This window comes from Thalia democratica, chromosome 1 (assembly GCF_965202585.1).
Source record: "Thalia democratica chromosome 1, ktThaDemo2.hap1.1, whole genome shotgun sequence".
NCBI lineage: Eukaryota > Metazoa > Chordata > Thaliacea > Salpida > Salpidae > Thalia > Thalia democratica.
The window spans coordinates 64,897,283-64,918,994 of NC_139165.1; the positions used below are offsets into that span (position 1 = coordinate 64,897,283).

The 21,712-nt window shown below is 24.3% G+C and overlaps 1 protein-coding gene across 3 annotated transcripts in view; it reads left to right on the forward strand.

Annotated features, from left to right (window-relative positions):
* Positions 1–11,349: 11,349 nt before the first annotated feature.
* Positions 11,350–21,712, forward strand: part of LOC145834795 (uncharacterized) — a 31,488-nt gene continuing 21,125 nt past the window's right edge. For all 3 annotated transcript variants that reach the window (XM_082942341.1, XM_082942487.1, XM_082942418.1), the window contains exons 1-3: positions 11,350–11,480; positions 20,885–20,961; positions 21,119–21,176. In XM_082942341.1, coding sequence (XP_082798467.1) covers positions 11,395–11,480; positions 20,885–20,961; positions 21,119–21,176 — 221 coding nt within the window. In that variant the 5' untranslated portion in view covers positions 11,350–11,394. The remainder of the gene's footprint in view (positions 11,481–20,884; positions 20,962–21,118; positions 21,177–21,712) is intronic.

The following is a 21,712-nucleotide window of genomic DNA, read 5'->3' on the forward strand; positions in this document are numbered from 1 at the left end:
ATAAACTAAAAAAAAATAATTGTATTAATTAATCAAATTGATCAAAATATACTATTAGCATTGCTTTTATTTTACTTTTAAAAACTTTGCTGTTGATAGAATACAATACATGTATATAAAAATTTTTAATAGTATTAATTTTGAAAATAATTGTACATAAAAAGTAATGCAATCTTTTCAAATAGTAATATTACATTTACTACAACATAAGTATATTCACACTATAATTTTTTAATAAATTTGTCACTAAAACTAACAAAATACAAAAATTTGTGAAAACTACCAGGGCTAAAATGAAAAATGTAACAATAGTGTGAGTTTAAGATTTATATCTTGACTGCCATTTCAAACAAAAATTGACATTGCTTCGTTACTGAATAAAATTTAAACACTACTAGGGTTTTAGTCTTGAACTTTTATTGTAACCTTAATAAAACATTACAAATTTTTACTACCAAGACATTACTAAAAAGTTTTTATGTACTATAATAACTTTTGAAGACTTATTACAAATATTTTAAAACAACTACAGCTTGATAGTTTAAAAAGTTCAAATACTCTTCAACTAGTTCAATAGACATATAAGTTTATAGGAACCTTATTTAAAATAGTTCTCATATTTAAACTTCAATATAACCTTAATACATTAATGTTTTTCTGAGGAATCAATAAATAGTTTTAAACAATAAAACAGATAAAAAGACATTTCAGGAAAAATTGAAATGACATCATCATTAACAGTAAAGGGATATATAAGTTAATTGTTGAAATGACAGCTTCAGTTATAAAAAATCATTTAAGCTGTTATATTGAAAACTATTTAAAAATTACAAAAAATTACGTGAAAGTTATAATGATAAGCACAAACTTTTATCTAGAGTAAAACAAATACTTTTATTTTGAAAAATTAGTGACTTGTTTAGTCCATAAATTTATATTAAGATTGGTATAAGTTGGTTTTTTATTAATACTTTATTTATTTATTTTTTGTTCGTGTTTCTTGTATATAAAATTTAATACTGTTGTTTCATCCTCATTGACGGTGTGATTAAACAAGTAGGTGTTTTTTTTGTTGTTTTTTGTTTTACTAGATATTAAGTGTTTATCTGTTTTAGAAGATAGAGATTCTAAATTTAGGTGTAAAAACTTCATATCTTTTAGATATTCTGGTTATTTTATTTTTAAAAGTTTAGTTTTAGGTTTACAAACAGTTTATTTAACTTAACTAATATTCTAAAAAAATAAATTGTTAATAAAACTGTTTTAAGTTTTATTAATTTATTTTCTAAGTTTAGCTGTTCAGTATTAGGAGTGATTTTATTTTAAGTAGTTTAAACAAATTCAATCAATTACTAGTGCTGTATTTTATTGATTAAAACTAAATTGTTTACAAATATATAAAACAGTTAAACTGATTTTTAATAGCTCAAAATTTTTACCTGCTTACAACCAAATATACTAGAAATTTATAGACACTGTTTAAAAATACATGGTGCTCTTACTATTTTATGACTATACTAAATATTTTATGTACACTGACATTACTAATTCTCCCCTCTTATTTAATTTTGTGATATTCGTAGCATTTTTGTGGTTGCTCTTGTGAGTGGGCAACAAGAAAAATGTGAATGTAAATATCATAAAAATCAAAATCTAGGGGAGGAGACAGTGTGGAGCCCATGGTAGACTATGGTTTCCATGGTCAATATTGGCAGTAATAGGTTAAAAAAGGGTGCTTACCATTTTTTAACTTTAAAAAAACAAGATGAATTTTTTTCTTTAGTAGTTTAGAAAATAAATAAATTAATGTATATATAATTACTTTTTTACCAAGTTTTTTGTTTTATGTTAAAATTTTTTCATTATTGTTTTAAAGTTAGCTCAAAGTAAAAGTAACAAGCAAATGGTGTGCAGCTTGATGACCGAAAGGTCTTTCTCCACACCAAACCATTGACCTTAGTTGTGAGCATTCATGTTTTTCCTTCTTTCTATTCAAACATACAGAACTTGATTGATTTCATAACAAAAGGTAAACTTAGTATCATTTAAGTTGATGGTAGTTTTGAATAATTTTTTGCTATTAGTTTGATGTAGTTAACAGTGTGTTTCAAGTTAAGTCTATTTAAAGAGTTCTATAATGGCTGTGGTGTGTGGCTTGATGACTAAAAGGTCATTATATACACCAGGTCTTAATTTAGAGTAACTTTTTGAGATTGTTTTGTGTAAATAAAGTATAATTGTATGAACTACTTTAAACTTATATTTATTTAAACTTTTATAGCAAACATAGAGCTTAGATTTTTATTGTGGATTGATTTATTTAGACTTTCACTTAGTAATTCTTTAGACTTTAATTTTTACAATTTTGTTTGTAAAATTATATTAGAGAATAATAAAGAAAATTATAAATGAAAATATACTCAAGTACCAATTTATACCCTATTAACTTCCCATTAAGAACATGTATAAATATTGTGAATAAATTATAAGCTTTGAAATTTGTTGTTTATACTGTTATATAATAATGCAATATAATATATTATAAATATATTTATTCTTCAACAAAGGAATTGAGCAGTTTGAATCTTTTTTTAACTACAAATATTTTTGATCAATGAGTATTCAAATATGATAGTAGTTCTTAATAGTTTTTTATTAGGGAGTTTTTATACAAAAAATTCATCCATGCTGTTTATTGTAATTACTTCAGTTTTTAAGTCACATGGCATAGCATAGAATATTAGGGCTTTACATCGAAAAATTTTAGTAATTTATCTATAAAACAAACATTTAAGAATATTTAAACAATAAACTTTTTTTTAATGAAGTTTTTTTAGAACAAAAGAAAAAAGTCAACGAAATAACTGTTAAAGCGAGTTGTATAAACTGACTTTAGTTATAGTATTTGTTAAGTAAATTAGTACATTTCTAATATTTTTTTTCAACTATTGTTAGTAACAGATTACTTCTAACAACTCGACGTTTATTAAATACTTACTAAAAGTTTGTATGTTTTGACTTAAAAAGTCAAGCTTGAAGTTTTTTCTTTGATCAAATTGTTAAAAAAAAAGGCAATTCTGTAAACTTAAAGAAGAATAAAATAATGACGTTTACGTTATAACAAGTACTTCTCCTTAATATGATAAACTTTTTATTAAACAAAACAATTAAAAAGCTTTTAAAGAGAGCTCAACAGTTGTAAAAGTATTTTCAATCTCAAGACAGTCATAGACAGTACATATGTAATTTTTATTTTTTATAAAGCAACAAAAAAAGATAACACGTCATAAAAGGCAACCTTTCTTACAATATTTAAAAAAATCTTTGCTTTTAAAATAAATACAAACTTATAACATTACTAACAATTTTAAAACTAGTTTTAACACAAAAATTTTCTGTTTAAATTTTATAAATAAATCGAGCTTAACCACGAAACTTACAAAAAAAAACTAACTGAAGCTAAATATTACTTTACGAGTTATTCGTTCATAATTGAAAAAATATTCTTTATATATTCCTCGCCTCAGTAATTGACATGACATTTGTTATACTTTCATCAATATTATTACAGGGGTGCCCGACTATTCAAATTCGAACAGTTCAAATGCCGACAACTCTAATTCTTAAAAAAATAATTAAAGGACTACAACTTAAAAAATTATGTATATTTTTTAAAAAGATATAAATAGTTATCTAGAACTTAATATCTACATGCACGTTTTAGCTTTTGCAAACTTTTAAATATTTTTTGTGACATGATTAAGATTAGCTTAAAAATATAGTTATTTTTGAACATATTTATATATATTTTAAAATATATTTTCTTTTTAGATATGGTCTCTTAAATACTTTTATAAGAATTTGAATTGTCGGAAGTTGAATTGTCATGTAGCCCTACTCTACTACAGTCTCCTCAACAAAAATTTATACCATTAGATTATGCCTAGCTACAAAACTACTGAAATGTACTTTATTATTAAGATTAAGAAGCTTATAATTAAAGTATAGAACTATATCGAAAAAATTGTCAGTTAACAAAGGAAACATATTTTATAATATTTTATGTTTTGTTACTATTACTTTAAATTAGATATTTTACAAAAAAAAAATTTTTCCCGAATATTTGTATTTCAAATACTGTTTCACTCATTGTTTCACTAGGGTCTTTTGTTAGCAAATGATTAAATCTATATTTTGAACAGTTATACCTTCCCCACTACTTCACTGCAAGTACCTGGAGGATCTCTTTATGATGTTTGTTGATACGTAGAGTAGAAGCAACATTTTAGAACACATACTTTATTTTACGCTTCTTTTCTTACATTACAGTAATTATTTTTTTCAGAACCCAGTTGAAGTGTGTTGATTCGTTAACACACAGAGGCATATGTTGGTACAATAAAGGAAGATTACTGTATAATTTGTTTTTATTTATATTCCAGTAAACTTGTTTCACTAGGATCTTTTGTTAGCAAACGAATAAATCTATATTTTGAACAGTTATTTCAAATACATAATTTTATATAGACTTTAATATTTAAAAGTTAAAAAAAATAAACATAAATAATTTAACTAAAACTAAAATTTTATAAATATTAAAATTGTTTTTGATTGATAACCTTTTCTGTTGAGTAGGGAAAAAGGATAGATGTTCAACAAACTGTTAATCATATATTGTAACTAATCATAACTAATATACAACAAAATTTCTTAAACTAAAGATATTTTATTCTTTTCAAATAATATTATTTTGTTAAATGATATAAACATTAAAATCTCAAAAAATAATACTACTTAAAAAGAATAAAAAGTGGTTATAGATCAAATTAGTAATATTATGATAGTAAGAAATTGCAAAAATATTATATATTTAAAAAGAAATTTTTAATTACTAAAGTTACTAAAAATTAATAAAAATCTAAGAAAAATTGTTTGTATATAATTAATAAGGATACAAGTGCTTTTTTATTTTTACAAGTTCACAGCCAAACGTCTTAGAAATTGTCAGCATAGTTAAAGATTTTATTCTACGCTCGTTTGATCAGTTTTAATCAGTATTTATTACGGCCATCATCAACAAAGTTGAGATGCTTCGCGCCATCAACAACGAATAATGAACTGTAAACAATTTTGCTGCGTCAATTTTTCGGACTTTACTCACAAACGGTCGCTTCAGTGCATTTACACTTAATCCCGCTTGCTTCAGATCTCAACAGCGGTTTCTCGCAACTATGCCTGTCTGATGAGTCCTAATAAAGACAAAACCGGTCGTAGATTGTCTCGGATACTGTTGTTGATGGTTTACCGGTAAAGTTCATTATTTATTATTGATAGCGCAAAGCATCTCAACTATTATTGATGATAGCCGTAATAAATAGTGATTGAAAATAATTAATGTATAAAAAAAGTTAATATAGTTTGAATATATTCTATTTGAATAAGAATTACAATTTGAAAATCCGTTCGGTGAAACTCAGTAACTGACTGAATTTTTCAATAAAAACTTTTTAATAAATAAATCTTTATCTTAAATTGTTTCTTTAGTTAAAATTTCAACCACATATTTTACTTCAACATTTAGGCGAAAATTTTTTTTTTTCTAATATCTTAAACTTTTAAGAAATACCATGATAACCCCTTACAATGCGCCAACTTTTTGTATGGGTTCGTCAACTTTCCTGGACAAGACGTTAAAAGGTATTTAACTGGTGTACAACTCGATAACCGGAAAGTTCTTCGTGTACCAGGTACTAATATCAAATATTTTGAGCGTCTTTTCTTGTCGTTCAATAAAATATAATATGTATTTAAAGATTTTTAAAACATAAAACAACGAAGTTTAGATATAGATTAGATTTAGATAAACATTAAAACATATATATATATACACATATAAATATACATATATATTATTATACTTTTGTCTATCATAAAACTCTTTACAGTATCTTTTCAGTAGCTTTTTTACTTTAAATTTATTTTACTACTAAAGAAAAATTAAAAAGGTGTATTTTTGAAAACTAGAAGCATTGATGAAAAAAAGTAAACGAATTCATATACTTTTGTTTAAAATCTGTTGTCTTGTTGTATATCCCTAAAAAAAATAGATTTAAAAAACCTTAATTAAACAAACTACTAGAAAAATATAAGAAAACCTGGAAGAATCATTAAAAAAAATTGTTGGCACCCTGGTTTTAAATGCAATTTTTTTAGATCATGAACCATGATAGAATTTAAATTTTCGGGATTTCAATTGTCCAAACTTGAATAGTCGTGCACCATGGTTAGTTCAATATCCTATTATATTTCTTCTATGCTTGATAAATTAAAATTACAATAAATATTTTGTAGGCTACGATAGCTAAAGTATTTTACTGTGATATATGATTTACAAAGTCAGTTCTTTGTTATTTAAAAACTAAAGGCAGCATTTTCAAATAAAGTTTTGTTATTGATTATAATCGATTTCTCATGATAGAAAAATAAGTTTCAATTTTATTACAGAAATTCAGTAACTAAAGGTGATCCAAAATTGGGGCAACTAGGTTTAATATTGTTTACTTAATTATTATTTTGTTTTATTAGGTAAAACTGTACAATATTAAATAGAAAAGTAAAACTTCATTCGTATAATTCGGAAGCACTCAGATCCACCCGAGCACAATTCCCACCCGATCATATTCGAAAACCGATTACTGACCAAGAGTAAGGGTTAGAGGTAACAGTGATAGTAAAAGATAGATAAAAAATGTACAAAATTAATATACAGGTGGGAATTGTGAGTAAATCTTATAATTCAAGCTACATATCAATTATATAAGCTTAACGATGTTAAACTGCGGCTTACGAGTGACAGCAGTAATGTGACGCCACGAACAAACCGATATGCTGTTAAACTCAATGTAGATTAAAATAAGTAGTTAAATGTTTGATGAAAAAGCATTTAATTCATTTGGTTTCACCTTTATATATTCTTGTATTTTGCTTCTTCGTAAGTTTTATGTTTTCAAGACAAAATAAATGTATATACTATATAGTAATCATATAAAGTTAAATTAGCTTAGATACATTTTAAGTTTACTAAATTAGCATTTGCAAATACCAATCAAATTATTTTTAAAAGTTGTAGCACTTTAATCTTTAAGTTCTATAAAATATTAAACTAATAAAGTTTTCATAAAATATTTCACGTACACTACCCTATAAACATTTTTATTTTTTGTTCTACTATTTTATGATCTTTGTTTATTTTATACAAGTTTTTTCTTACACGTTTTAGTATTGAGCTTATTTTAGAAAAAAAAAATTGAACAAATGATTAAACAAAAATACAATTTTTTTTTGTTTTAGATTTATAAACAAATGTACTTTTAATTAAAAATCTAACAGCCAAAATTAAAAAGTAAAATTTTTTTATTGTTTGAAGCATCAAAATAATAATATCAAACTAATTAAATGAAGAAGACAATTTTTAACTGAGAAATTTTTTTTTTGAATTTTTCAAGATCAACAGATATTCATGAAGTATAGTTAAACCATTAGCTTTTATTTCGTTAGAACACACTAGCGTAGTATTTATTCAAAAAAAACTATACATGTATAAAAAATCCTTACATTACTAATAAAAATAATTTTATAGCTTAAAAATCTAGTTTAAATATTTACATAAAATCAATTCTCTCACGTAAAATATGGAGATTGTACTTTTTGCTATACACTTGCAGGACTTTTCACGGAGAAAATATTTCCAATGATGTAAAAAAAATAAAAGCACTCAATTAATGCTAAAAATCATTTCCGTCTTATATAAAACCGAACTATTTTAAACCTTAGGAATGTCACGTATACCTGTAACTTAAAGATTCGAGAATCGGTTTATATATTTTTGCTTACAATGAGGACATCACAAGTAAACAGTGTTTAACTTTTAGAACTTGTATTTATAAAGCTAAATTAGTTTTATTATTTTGACGATTATATAAATAATAATTTTAACTTTTTACAAAATAATCTTTGTATAATTTGTAAGTTTTATTAGTTGTAATTAAACTCTAATTATATAGATTGTTATTATAATAATTATTTAAACGAATACAAATTTTAAAGTCAGTTGTTATTAAGGCTACAATTACACTAACTAAATTGTCTTATAAAGTCTAAATTAGAAAACTTATATGTCAGAATTTTTAGGTTTACATCGTAGAGCGACTTTTAAAATCAAATAGGAAAAATAAAGATTAAGATTTGATAAACTAGAAGGTTAAAAAAAAGGAAAGTTTAAGATTTTAGACTAAGTATTTCTCTTGCTTATCTATTTGTTGAATGACATCTAAATTTCGTTTAAATAGTTTAAATACATAGTTTTAAATAAACCGTTATTTTGTCACAAGCGGACTAAGGTTTAGATATTTTCTAATAGTATGGATGGATTTATATGTCCTGCAAGACTTAAAAGGTACCCAAGTGGTGTGCGACTCGATAACCGAAAGGTTTTTTCGTGCACCAAGCTTTCGGACCAAACATTTTGAGTGTTTTTATTTGTCGTTCAATGAACAATATACATAAACGTATGTCTTAATAAATTACTATAAAAAATTTAAACAACTTTTACTGCAACAAATTTAAAAACTAAACAAAATTAATTTTCTATAAACATCATAGGTTAAATGTCAAGTAGTATTGATTAGTTTATGTAATTATGAAAGTGTTTTTAACAACAGTTAAAATATAAGTTATCTTTTTAGCTAACTTAATATTGATGATACAACTAACCTAATGATATACATAATATTTTACAGAGTATTAAAAAAAATGAAATAATCTAAAATCCTATTAGACATTTTAATTTTTTAATCTAGTGTTTATAATATATAAATATGCTAATAACCACGTTTAATTTTTAACTTCAATAACTTTTGGAAACGGCCTTTAATAGAAGGTTTAAAGATGGCTTGAAAAATATCAAAAGTGTAAAGAAAAGGTATAAAGTTTCAACCAAAGAAGTTGTTTTTATTTAACGAAGGAACTTAATTCATGTTAAAATTAATAATTTTATATTAGTTTAATAGTTTTCAATTTCTGTACGCACTTTTTAGGTATGCTTTTCTTGTTGAGTATACCACAATCATATAAAAGAAAGCTTTGAGAAACTTTTCTTAACTTAACAACTTCAACATTTTACTATATCTGTATTTAATCTTCTTTCAGTTTATTTTATACTCGATGTTAATTCTAAACTAATTAGCTTAACTAAGTATAGTTTTTTGAGTCGAGTTTATTGGGTCAGTTCGTAGCGAGAGCCTATAGAAAAAGTGCAACACTTTTGGCTTTTTTTGTTTACAGTAGCATTTTTTTTTAAATACATCTTAATTAAAAATAAATTGAGTTGATGAACTTTTTTAATAAGTTATCTTATTTTTTAAGTTAACTAATTAGTTTTTATATTTTTGTCTTTTTTGGTATTCACAGTTTTGGTCTTTTCGCTGGGTCAAAAGTATTATTCTTTGTATAAATTTACTCAACAATTAAGATTTTTTTTGTTAAACAATTAAAACAAAAAAGCTCATTTTGATCTTTTCTTTAAAAAATGTAATTAAAATTTCGAAAGAACAAAAAGGTCATGTCTATAAAAATTTATTGAATCAAGGAAAGAAAGGAAAGTGTGTTTTTTGAATTAAAAAACAGTCAAAATGACTTACTTTTTTATAGGCTCATAGATTCAACAATTCCTAGAAAAAAAGTAATTTATATGTGCTAATTGTTTGTGGTAGCCAGAAGATACTAAAACAAACAAAAATCATATGTAGTTATATATTAAAGTTGTTGATTTAAGGATACATTTCTGATATTTCCTCTTGTTTTAGAATGATTGTTATATTGATTCTAGTACATAATATTATTAAAAGATTATTACATGTTTAGGTACATTTTAAATTATTTTCTTTGCTAAGACTAATTATTAAAATTATAAGATTTGAGAGATCGTAAAAAATTGATTGGTTAATACTTGGCTTATTGAACAAAGTTAAGCAATTAATAATTTTTGTTCCAAGTACCTGGTGCATGAAAAAACCTTTATGTAATCGAGTCGCACACCACATGGATACTTTTTAATGTCATGTACAGGACAGAATAATAGTTTTATATAATATGACATCAAAAAGCAGTTAGAACAGAATATCATAGTTTGTTTTTGAAAATACAAATATCCTGATTTTTTTAAATAAATGTATATCTAGGACTTAGAAGGAGTGCTAAAATAAAAAGTAAATAAAAAAAAGATTAAAATCTATAATAAAAAACTAAAATGACACCAAATGTGAAATGGTACAAAGGAGATAAGATAGTTATTTTTTAAGTTTATAAAATTTTATACGTTATAGAAAACTATAACTAATCAGAATCTAGATGTCGAAAATAGATATAATTGCTTAAACTGGTGCATTTACTTTTAAAGCTTAAAATTTTAAATACGATAATTATAATCTGGCGAAAATACTTTTATTGGATGAGATTTTTGATAGACTAGAAGAGCATTTATTATTGTTTAAATTTAATACAAAACTAATTCTGACTAGCACTAGAAAATTGGTTGTTGAAATATTTTTAAAAAACTTAACTTCTAAAACTTTCAAGCTGCAGTAGTACTGCTCAAACTTAATTTTTAATTTTGTAAGCTTAATGTAAGCTTTTGTTATGCTCTTGTCCTGGACATAACACTAAAAGATATCCAAGTGGTGTGCGACTCGATAATCGAAAGATTTTTTCGTGCACCAAGTCTTAGGACCAAATGTTTTGAGTAGTTTTTTCTCGTTCAAAAATCAAACAATCAACAGATTTTTAAGTTTTATTTAATTAGTCAAATGTAATAGTAGTTTTACGTTCAGGTAACGCTTTAAATTTTAAATTTTGATTAAAATGGGTGGATTATATAGAGTTTATTGAACGACAAAAAAGTACGCTCAAAATCTTAGGTCCTACGACCTAATGCACGAAAAAATCTTTCGGTTATCGAGTCGCACACCACGGATACCTTTTAAATTGTATCCTTGGTATATGGCTCAATAACCGAAAGGTTTTTTCGTACACCAGGTCCTTGTACCAAACTTTTTGAGCGCTTTTTTTGTTGTTCAATAAACAACATACTTCTATTTTTTTTTTAGTATTGTAATTTTGTTATGTTTCTTGCATAAATAAAATGAGTAAAAATTTTCAAAACAGTGCTAAGCTAATGTAGGCGAGGCGACCCTACTTTAATTAGTTTTTATGATTGTTGTATTTCAAACCTTGTTCAGTTTAAAATAAAAAATCCCCGAAAGCACCAGTATAGAAAAGAAAACTAAATTAGCAATTATTTTACTACTTATGACATAAAAAATAAACTATAAAAAAGAAATGATGGCAGAAGAGTTATTAAAAGTTCCTTTACCTGACCCATGGACATTTGGTGTAACTGCAGACGGAAGAGTATTTTTTATCAAGTAAATCGTTAACCTTTTAAAATATTGTTTTTTAGATTTAGTCATAAATAAACTGGTTTAATTTAAGAGTTTTATAGAGTAAATAAAATACCACATCCTTAGTTAACTCAAGCCTCATAAATTACTTGACTATTTTAAAGTAAATCTCTTGTATTATAGCTAACTAAGTTTGTTTAAGTCTTTTTCTAAAGTTTAGTTTAGCTTAACTAAGGGGAGAGTGAGTTCTTCTGATTTTTTTAGAACATAAGAAAAAACTGATATTTTGTGAAACTCAGCCTAGTTATAAAAAAACCTTAGTTTTGAGAGAATATTTCTATATGATTTTAATTTAAGCTTTTTAAAACTAAAGTAATAAATATTTAAGGTCCATTTGAATAATTCCTTTTTTTTATAAAACTAATTCTTATAAACTTTATTGATGCTTTTAGCTACTAGTTTTACCCATTAACATAGTCGAACTCAGAATAGTTTAATTTATTTTTAAATTTTCAACTGTAGTTGAAACTTATTACTATGACTTAGTCTGCTATAAAAATATGATAGTTACAAATGAATTATATTTGAAATATATACTTTGCCATAAAAATATATGATTACTAAGTAAACTTTTAATAATAATTCAGATTTAGAGCTAATTATTTCTATCTCCATGTTTTAGTTTAGATCAATTTAAAAAACTAAATTATATAACACAATTGAAATAATTTTCATGTGCTACCTTTTTTTACAAGAATCTGATGATGTAATTTCAACTATTAGCATTTTGTATACCACAATATTACTCTAGTGATATTTTAACCTTTTCTTGAAAATTTTCATTTGGTCATTTAATTTAAAAAATATTGTTGGTTAAACTAAAAAATACTACTGTCTAATATCTTAAACAATGAAACTAAGTTGAATTTTAGTCCAAATTAAAATTTTAAGACAAACTAGAAATGTTTCTACAGTTCTGTTTCAATAAAAAGGGGGCTTTGGGAAATTTGCTTACTTTGGGAAACCATGCTTTTAGTATGAGAAATTAATCTTGCATTAGTGATTATTACTTTAAAAGGGATCACATATTTTTTCTTCCCGCAATAAGAATTGGAATCATTTATTTTCCAGCAAAGTTTGAAAATATTTAGACCAGTTAAGTTTTATATCAAGAGGAAGATATTAGTAGGGCAATATTGCCTCCCTAACTGCTCCTTCACTTTGGGAGTATTGTAATGATCAAAAAAGTATCATAAACAGTTGTTTTTACTTTTACTGTTTGAGTTTTGATAATTAAATTGTTTAACAAAGTTGTCAATTGCTTAAACCATTGCTTATCAAGCTAATCAAAATCTGTGCACAGCAATGTCTAGTGTAAGTTTCCAAATTATCCTTAGAAACACTTAAGACCTTTTTTTGCTTTTCATCAAGAACTCTAGAACATCCAGTGTTAATTTAAGAATTAGCCTTAAAAAAACTTAGGCCTTTTTTTGCTTTTCATCATGAACTACAGAATATTTAGTGTAATTTAAAAATTATTTTCATGCCCCCAAAATATATTTTGTGCACACTTGTAACCACTGCCTTAAACTACTCATACTAATTATCCCATGTTAATTAGTTTTACTTCAAGCTTTTTTATTGAAATTATACTTATAGTTATCGCTAGTTTCAGAATTGCAATGCTTAACTATTGCTAGTAACAAAAAAATAATTATAACAACTCCCAATAATTAACATCTAAATCTTTTATAAAACCTAGTAAAAATGTAAAAGTGTTAATTTAATATTTATTGCAGCAAATTAATAAAATATCTTTGTAGTATATAATATATAAATAAAACTAGTATACAATTAAGAAAAACATTGTAAACATAAAATTTTTTTTTTGATTTTTTTGTTTTGTAAATATATATAATATATGTTTTAATTGAAGCACAGAAAAAAGAAATTAAGCAAGAAATTTTTTATTTACAAATTTTTTGTTCAGATATTGTAACTCATTATTTGCTTTTGAATAATGCAAAGGTAAAATACCATGATATTATTCCTTCTAAATTTAAAAGTTATGTGTTTTTAGGGTTAGCATAAGCAGGGTTGCCAAAAACTTTAAAACCTGGAAAATCCTGGAATTTGAGAAATTTTGAAAAAAACCTGGAAAAACTGGAATTTTGAACAAAAATCATTAAAAAAAACCTGGAATTTTTAACAATTCTAACATGTTCAGTAGTAAAATTTTGATTAACACAAAAGTCTACCAAATAGATCAAGGTTTCCCAAACTAATTTACTAAATTGCCTCTTTTTCAGAAATTAAAAAAAAATGCTCCCCCATAATTTTAAACAGTAATTTTCCTCCTGAGTACGCACTTTTGAGCCAAAAAAGTTATGTTTGAAATGTGATTTAGACTGGTAGTTCTTAGCCACGCTTTTTTGGGCTGTGTTCAAAGTAATTTACAGGGCTTGAGAAAATAATTTTCAGTTATTTTATTTTAAGCCTGGTAAAGTATTTTGAAATATTTAGTTATTAAAAAGCCTTATGTATTCTGTAATCAATTCTGTTCAAATATGAATTGTTTTGAAACTAATGAACCCTTTAGGTTAGTGGTAGACAACTTTTTTAGTCAGCAGATCATATTTACTAAAAAATCCTTTATTGTGTCGACTTGTTAAAAAAATGTACTTGCAGGCTGCGTTATTTTAAAAACTAACATATAAGAAACTTTAAAAACTTGAGCAAAATTATAATAAAATGATCTAGTACTATTGTGATCTAGGAAATGCTATTGTGAACTGAAAAGCAAATTAAAATCTTATTTCAAAATATTAAGTATCAAAAATCTAAATTTTATTTGTTTTGCACAAGTAGTTTTTAAGTTACTTAGTGCGCCAAAATTTGACTGGATATGGATCGATTACCCATCTGAAATCTTAACTGCAGGGTTTGTGCGCATCAGACTAAATCAGTTTTTTTATTAAAAAAATTGAGAATCTCAGTTTTTCTCAGTTCAAATGCTTGATTAAAAAAATTGTTAAATCTTTATAATATCAAATTGAGATGTGAATTTGTTTCCAAATAATGATTTAATTATTAAAGACAAAATCAGTCAATATTTGTAAAGATGCTTGAAACCTTTTGTTGAATCTCTAAAAAATTTTTAAGAATCTCCACCATTTTGTTTTGAGTAGATTATATACGTCATAACTATAAAAATTCATAAAAAAATACAGTTTAACAGTTTAGTTCAACAACTTAGCTGTTTGTTTGAACTTATTTACATCAGCTATGTTTTTCAGAGCTTAGTTGGTTGAACTGTTTTAGTTTCTAATTTAAAGGCTTTATACCAAATACTTTTTAGATTAAAACTCTTAGCAGTTTTGTGGGAGTACAAATTTTAGGTACAATTCATTTTTCTATACAAGAACAAAATGTTAAAGGTTACAAAATTTAAGTGGAAGCTTTTTAAATGTGATATGACATCAGCAATCACTATATTTATTTAGAGTTTCGGATTTAAAATTATGTATCAATTTAAAGTATTAGTCAAAATACTATAGTAAACATTTTTTACTTATTTTAATACTTGTGTAAGCGTTTTATTTTTAATTTTAATATAACACAACAATGCACGTTGTTTTATTATAAATCTTCTGGTTATAATGTTTTTACTTAGTGCTTAATTAAGTTGAACAATTGTGTTTAGTAATATATATTAACTTTTTATACTAGTAATAGATTAGATTTAACACTTAATTTAAAAGTTATCACTGAACTTGTTATGTTAAGGGCATAGGGGGGGTCAATCATCTTTTTCACAATTTAGTCTTATTTTATTGAGTTGTGACTAAGCTATGAGTTGCTTTTTGCAGATTTTTAGAGCTCAAAATATTTTTGAGATAAAGCTGGTTGAAGTCTAAGCTAATTAGCACATACACTACCCGGGAACAGGTCAAAATTGCACAAAGATAAAATTTCACAAGGTTACTAAATTGCATGAAGATACTTTTGCACAATGACAAATTTGCCTAGGGCACAAAATTGCATGAGGGAACAAAATTGCACAAAGACAATTGTGCACCAAGGGTCAATTTTGCATGAGTTACACTTTTGCACAAGGGTAAAAAAAAAGTTACCGACCAAGGGTAAGGGTTAGGGATAACAATGACAGTAAAAAAACAAAAAATAAAATTAATAAAAAAATTAAAATAAAAAAAGAATTTAACCCTTACAAACATGTCTCCGGGAAAAATTTCTGCTCGTGCAATTTTGTCCCCTTTTGCAATTTTGTACGCTCGTGCAAATTTGACAGCTGACCACACTACCTATACATAAAATATTTGATTAACATGTGAGTACATGATAATCAAAAGTTGCTTTTTTTAATTTAGTAGTGCAAGCTCAAAAACAAGATATTGATTTCAAAACATAACTTACAAAATATATTTTAATTAACTACAACAACTTCTTTATTCTATTGAAAAATTGACTTTAATATAGTTTTATTTTTTAGTCTAATTAATGACTTTTCAAAAAATTATTGGAAATATCATGAGGTGATACTTTATAAAAGATAACATAGATTTTTACAAACAATTTATGATCCCAAATAGCATGTATGTCAGGTTATGAAATGGTGGGAGGGATTCCATTTATCTATGACCTATGTAGATGTTAAATGAGAAAAGATATGAATAAAAAGATATAATTTACTTGAAAATAATAGTCCTAATGACTTAATTTTATTTTCTATATTTTATGGGAACAAAATGGACTTTTTTTGTTAAAGTTTTACATCAGGGTCAAATATTCAATAACAAACTACAATTATTAAAAAAACATTTGGCAACCCTGATAAGAAATAGAAGTTAAGCTAGTTTTAAAGTACAAAAGTAACATACAGAAAAGGAAAAATTGTTGTGATTATTTACTACATTCCCTGCAAACTAATTTTTGTATAATTAGAAAAAGTAAAGTCACAATCAAGTGTTTTTTATTTAAAGCTATTTACATTGTTTTAAGCTCTGTTAATTTTAGTTTTAAAATATCAAGAGCAGGAAATTCCACTTTAAAAGTTCAGAAAAATAATTAAAAGTTCATAAACCCAAAATGATTAAAAATATTTTATTTTTTAAAGTCAATGTTGCATCCAAGACTGGACCAGCATCTACTATTTTTTTATAATAAGATATAATCAGCACTATACAAAATCTTTATATATTTCATAACAATGAGATTATGTCATAAAACACTTTTTAATAATACAATAATATAAAATAAATATAAATAATAAAGTATAGCTTTCAGGAAATTATTGATAAAGTTGCCACTGTTTTACTAAATTAAAGTACTTTTTTGTTGTTTTTAAGTTTATAATGTTATTTTAAAGATAAATTATTTTTTTAACCTAAAAAATTAAAATATAAATTTAACTTATCCTGTAGTTTGAATTTAGAATTTAATGTATTTTTTCTGTCATTGTGTAATATATTTCAATAAATTTGTAAGTTGAAATTTATATATATTATTGTTAATTATTACAATATCTAACAAGTGTTTTTTTGCATCACAGCATAGTTAATAATAAGCAATATGTTATCTTATTATAATTAGTTCTCTACTGGATCCAATGCTGAATGTAGCCATAGCTTGCCAAGATCTAAATCTATTAAAGTTTTGATTTAGAAAAAAAGGTCTTATTTTGTTCTGATTGATTCTTAATTTAGATTAAAAATATATATCTTAAAATAAAATTGAAATCCAACAAAAACCAAGTTAACAATTTTTTTTCTATAAAAGATCCAGCAAAAAATGAGTTTAAATCTTTTTTTATATCTAAATTTGGTCTTACCTGGATCTTAGCAAGCAATGACTAGATCTGGTATTAAATTTGGTAGACCACTAGTTATAGTTTAAAAGATTTTTTTAATATCTGATGGTAAAGAAATATTGTAGGAATTTTATGAAAACTTTTCAAAATAAGTAATTAACAATTCTTGTTTAAGTATAAGGTGACAAGAGAACGTGTTATTTAAATAAACCAGAATGGCATTTTATATAATTAAAGTGTTTAGCCAATTTTGTACCTGTGTTCTATGTTTTCAAACATCTACAAGTTTCACAGCTGTCTATTTTGATAATAAAAAGTATAATAAATATTTATCAGTTATAAAAATAAGCCTGACTTATGTATAAAATTTCACTCTATCTTAATCTATTTAGATTTTTATAAACAAAATGCTTGTATCAGACATTTGAGTTATTTAAAAAGTTGTTGTGAAAATTTTACTCTTACTTTTATCACTCATTTGTACAGAATATCCAGTATGTACAAAATTGTGTAAAAACAAGTTATTGCAGTTTTTAAGAATAATGTAACCTTACAGTATGCTTAAACCAAGTATATTATTTGAACAAATTACTTAGTAATAACAAAAATTTTTACAATACTTTCTTCATTTAGTTATTGAAATTTATGTGACATTGAAACTTGATTGTTAAACATAAATTAGGTATATTTACTTGAAAATGTAAAAATATTGTTAATGTAAATCTTTATATACTATTTTGAAAAAAAATTAACTTTAGTTTTAGTTACTTAAAATATTTAAAAATTATATTATTATAATTAAAGAAGTATATTATTTTTAATTTATATTTCTTGAACTTCAGCAAATATTTTATTACTTGAGATTGCTTGCTTAAATATTTTACATACTTCTTTCAAACATATTAAAAGCACTACCTGAAGTTTAATTAATAAAATTGCTATATATTTAAGCTATAGTTTGTCCTAAATTTCTTTAAGACTATGTTTGTAGACTGTTAAAAGAAAATTCTTAAGATTTCTTATCATTAATAGTATACTTTTAACAAGTATATTTTACAAGTATAAATTTAAAGTTTGTTTTATATGCAGAAAACTTTTTCTAGCAACTTTAGAGGTCTTAAAAAAGTAGGAAACTATTAAATAACAACAAGGTTGCCACACACTCACTGTAATCAGGATAACTCAGGATATTTTGAAATTCTAGAAAATCTCAGGATGATTCAAGATAATTTAGGATGTTTTGAATTTTTTTTTAAACTCAGGATGTATCAGGATAGTTTTTTTTTAAATTTCAGTACAGACTTTTTTCTGGATCTAGAATAAGATTTAGTTGATCTAGTTTCAATGTTTTGTTATTTCATATAACCAATTTTGTTCAATACATTTTTTTTATGGATTTTGAAATGCTTATTTAATTTTTTTTAGCCTTGCAGCTAGTTCTTTAATATTCTTAGAAACAACATTCTAGTTTTTGTTTTAATTCTGAAATTAATATTTTTTATGATTTGAGTTTTTATTAAACAGAAAAAGTTCAGAGATATGAAAGTTTTACTATGTATTAAAAGATTTAATATACTTTATAATTTTAGTTATTTACATAGATTAGTAAAATAATATTGTTTTATATTTGTCCTTAATACATAGATAAAGTTTGTTATAACTTTATTTTTTAATACTTATTTTAATACTTTGTTTTTACTAAGAAAAATAAAAAAATGAGTATTGACTAGTATTGTCTAATCCAATGGTCATCAAGCTAAACAAATTCTATGCACCTCAAATTGCAAAATGCAAAAATATGAGCACCTTAAAATACAATTTTCTCATAGTGTCTAGTACAGGGTTTCTCAAATATTCTTTAAAAATGCCCCCCCCCCTTTTTAAGAAATAAAAAAAGCTATGGTCTTCTCCTGCAAAATTGCTAAAAAAATTAAAAGCACTTATGACCTTTTTTTATGCTCTTCATCATCGATTCCTCCTGAATATCGGGTGTAAGTTTAAAATTTGAGGACTATTTTTCATGCACACCTAAGCATATTTTGTGCACCCTAAAAGTTCATGCAAACTAAAATAAATTTTGTGCACACTTTGATGACCACTGGTCTACTTTTATTCTTGAAAACAGTATTTATTTTAAGTTTAGTGAATATCTGATGTAGAAGCATACACATAACAACCTTCATTTTAATAATTAAAAATAAAAATGAGGTATAAGCAGTTTGCGCAAGAAGTTAAACACTATTTTAAAGGATTTGAAAAAAATACTCTGGGTGACTTAAGGCAGTTTTTTTTTGGACTCAAAGAGTGGCATACCTGCAACATTTATTCAAAGAGTTTATTTAGTAACAGTGTTTGTTTTACCTTAAATTTTATACAAATATATTTTATACATTGTATATGTTTTAAAGCATTACTGATTTTTGATTTTATATGTAGATTTTTTCATAAAAATAACTCTAAAAATTTAATCTTATGAAAATTGAATATAGCTAAAGTTAAACTTGTTATAAGAAAATATTAGTTCAATTTAATGCATTTCTAGTAAAGTTCATAAAAACAATAATACAAACTTTGTAAGTTAAGTATAAATAAAATTGCAATATCACACAAAATTTTATTTTTGATCAGCGTTTCAATTTTAGTTGTATTTTTTAATTATAAATTAAAGTTTGCTAAGAAGTTCCTTACACAACCTTACACTAATAATTTGATAATAACATTAACAAGTATACTTGTTAGTTTGATTTTGAGTTCTGTTTTCATTTAATATTTATTTTTGTTTTATATGGTACTAAAAAATTTGTATGCTCAAAGCAATTGACTAAGGTAAAAAAAAAAATAACTAGAAATATATTATCAACATTTTTCATATAAGATTATGAAAAATTTTAAAACTTAATAAAACATGAGAATAAAAAGTATTAAAATTATATATATTTTTTTTACTTCAAATGTTCATAATTTAAACTTTCTTATAAATAACAGTTTTATATGTTTCTTTTTCTAATATACAGTTTGGTCATGTACAAGTTCATTGTAAAAAAAACATAAAAGCAACTTGCAAGTTTTTATTTCAAGACTGGTTCTCAGTATTAATAGAATAAATGTTTTTTGTTGTAAGAGTCTTTATAAAAGCGTGCTGATTTCATTTAGGTAACTAAGTTCATTAAAATCAATTAGTTATGAGGAACTTAAGTTAATTTTTTTGCTCATTTGATTATTGTTTGTGTAAACTGAAGTTTTAGTTATTTTATCTGCTTGTATACTTCTTTCATACAAATGTAGCTATGTATTACTATTATATAATACTTTTACACGGATGCTAGACTATATATTTTATAATCAGTAAAGTTATTAGTTGCCAAATTTTAACAAAACTTTTAAAAAGTTTTAGGATGGGTGAGGGCAAATTGGACTTTGCTTGTAAAAGTTATAATGATGAATAAATATTTAAATACATTATGTAAACAACATTACATGATATTTTATTTATATTTCTGTGCTTTTTTGTTCCTGTATAAATATATCACAGTTATGAGAAATTTACATTTTTTATAATAATTTAAAGTTTAAAAGTATAAATATTTTATACTTTTTTCAGTGATGATTTAAAAGAAACTACTTGGCTTCATCCAGTTACAAACCAAGCTGTGACAACAGGATACTTTAATAAACAAGGTCAGTTATCTTATCAAGACTAAGACTTTTGATATTCAGTTAGAGATATATATCATTTTTACTTATAAATAATAAATGACCTTACTCTGTTTTAGAGAATCTAAGCATTAGCTATTTTCTTTTTTATACAGCTTGTATAATAAAAATTATCTTTAAGAATTACCCCAAGGATGGCAAAAAGGTTACACTACTGAAGGAGGAGAGTTCTATATAGAGTATGTTTTCTTGTATGATTTAATTTATTTAGTTTGCAATGTTTGACAAACACAAAGTTATAAGTTTGTTTTTTGAATTTTATTTATTAAAAAAGTAATTATCAGAGTGAAAATTATAAATTAAAATACTAAACACCACTTTACGAAATTTAACAGACATAGAATTTTTAATACTAGTTTTTAAAAATCTTTTTATATAAAAAAAAAATTAATTTTGATAAACTATTTAAAACATCTATGAAAACAAGTTTTAACATATATAAGTATTAATTTGTTATTACAACTATCAAAATTTACCTGATTTACTTATTTTTATATTTACATTTTAGAACTGCATCTAACTCAATCATAAATTCTACTTGTTCTGTTTTTCTATCATAATAACTGTTTTAATTAGCTTTTAAACGTTATTAATTGATTATAAAATTATTAGTAAAGTAAAAAATGTTTTTGTACCAAAGTTTTGTAAATGTTTATATTTGTAAGAGTTCAAAAATCACTAACTTAACGACACAAGGGGTTTAACATTTTCATTT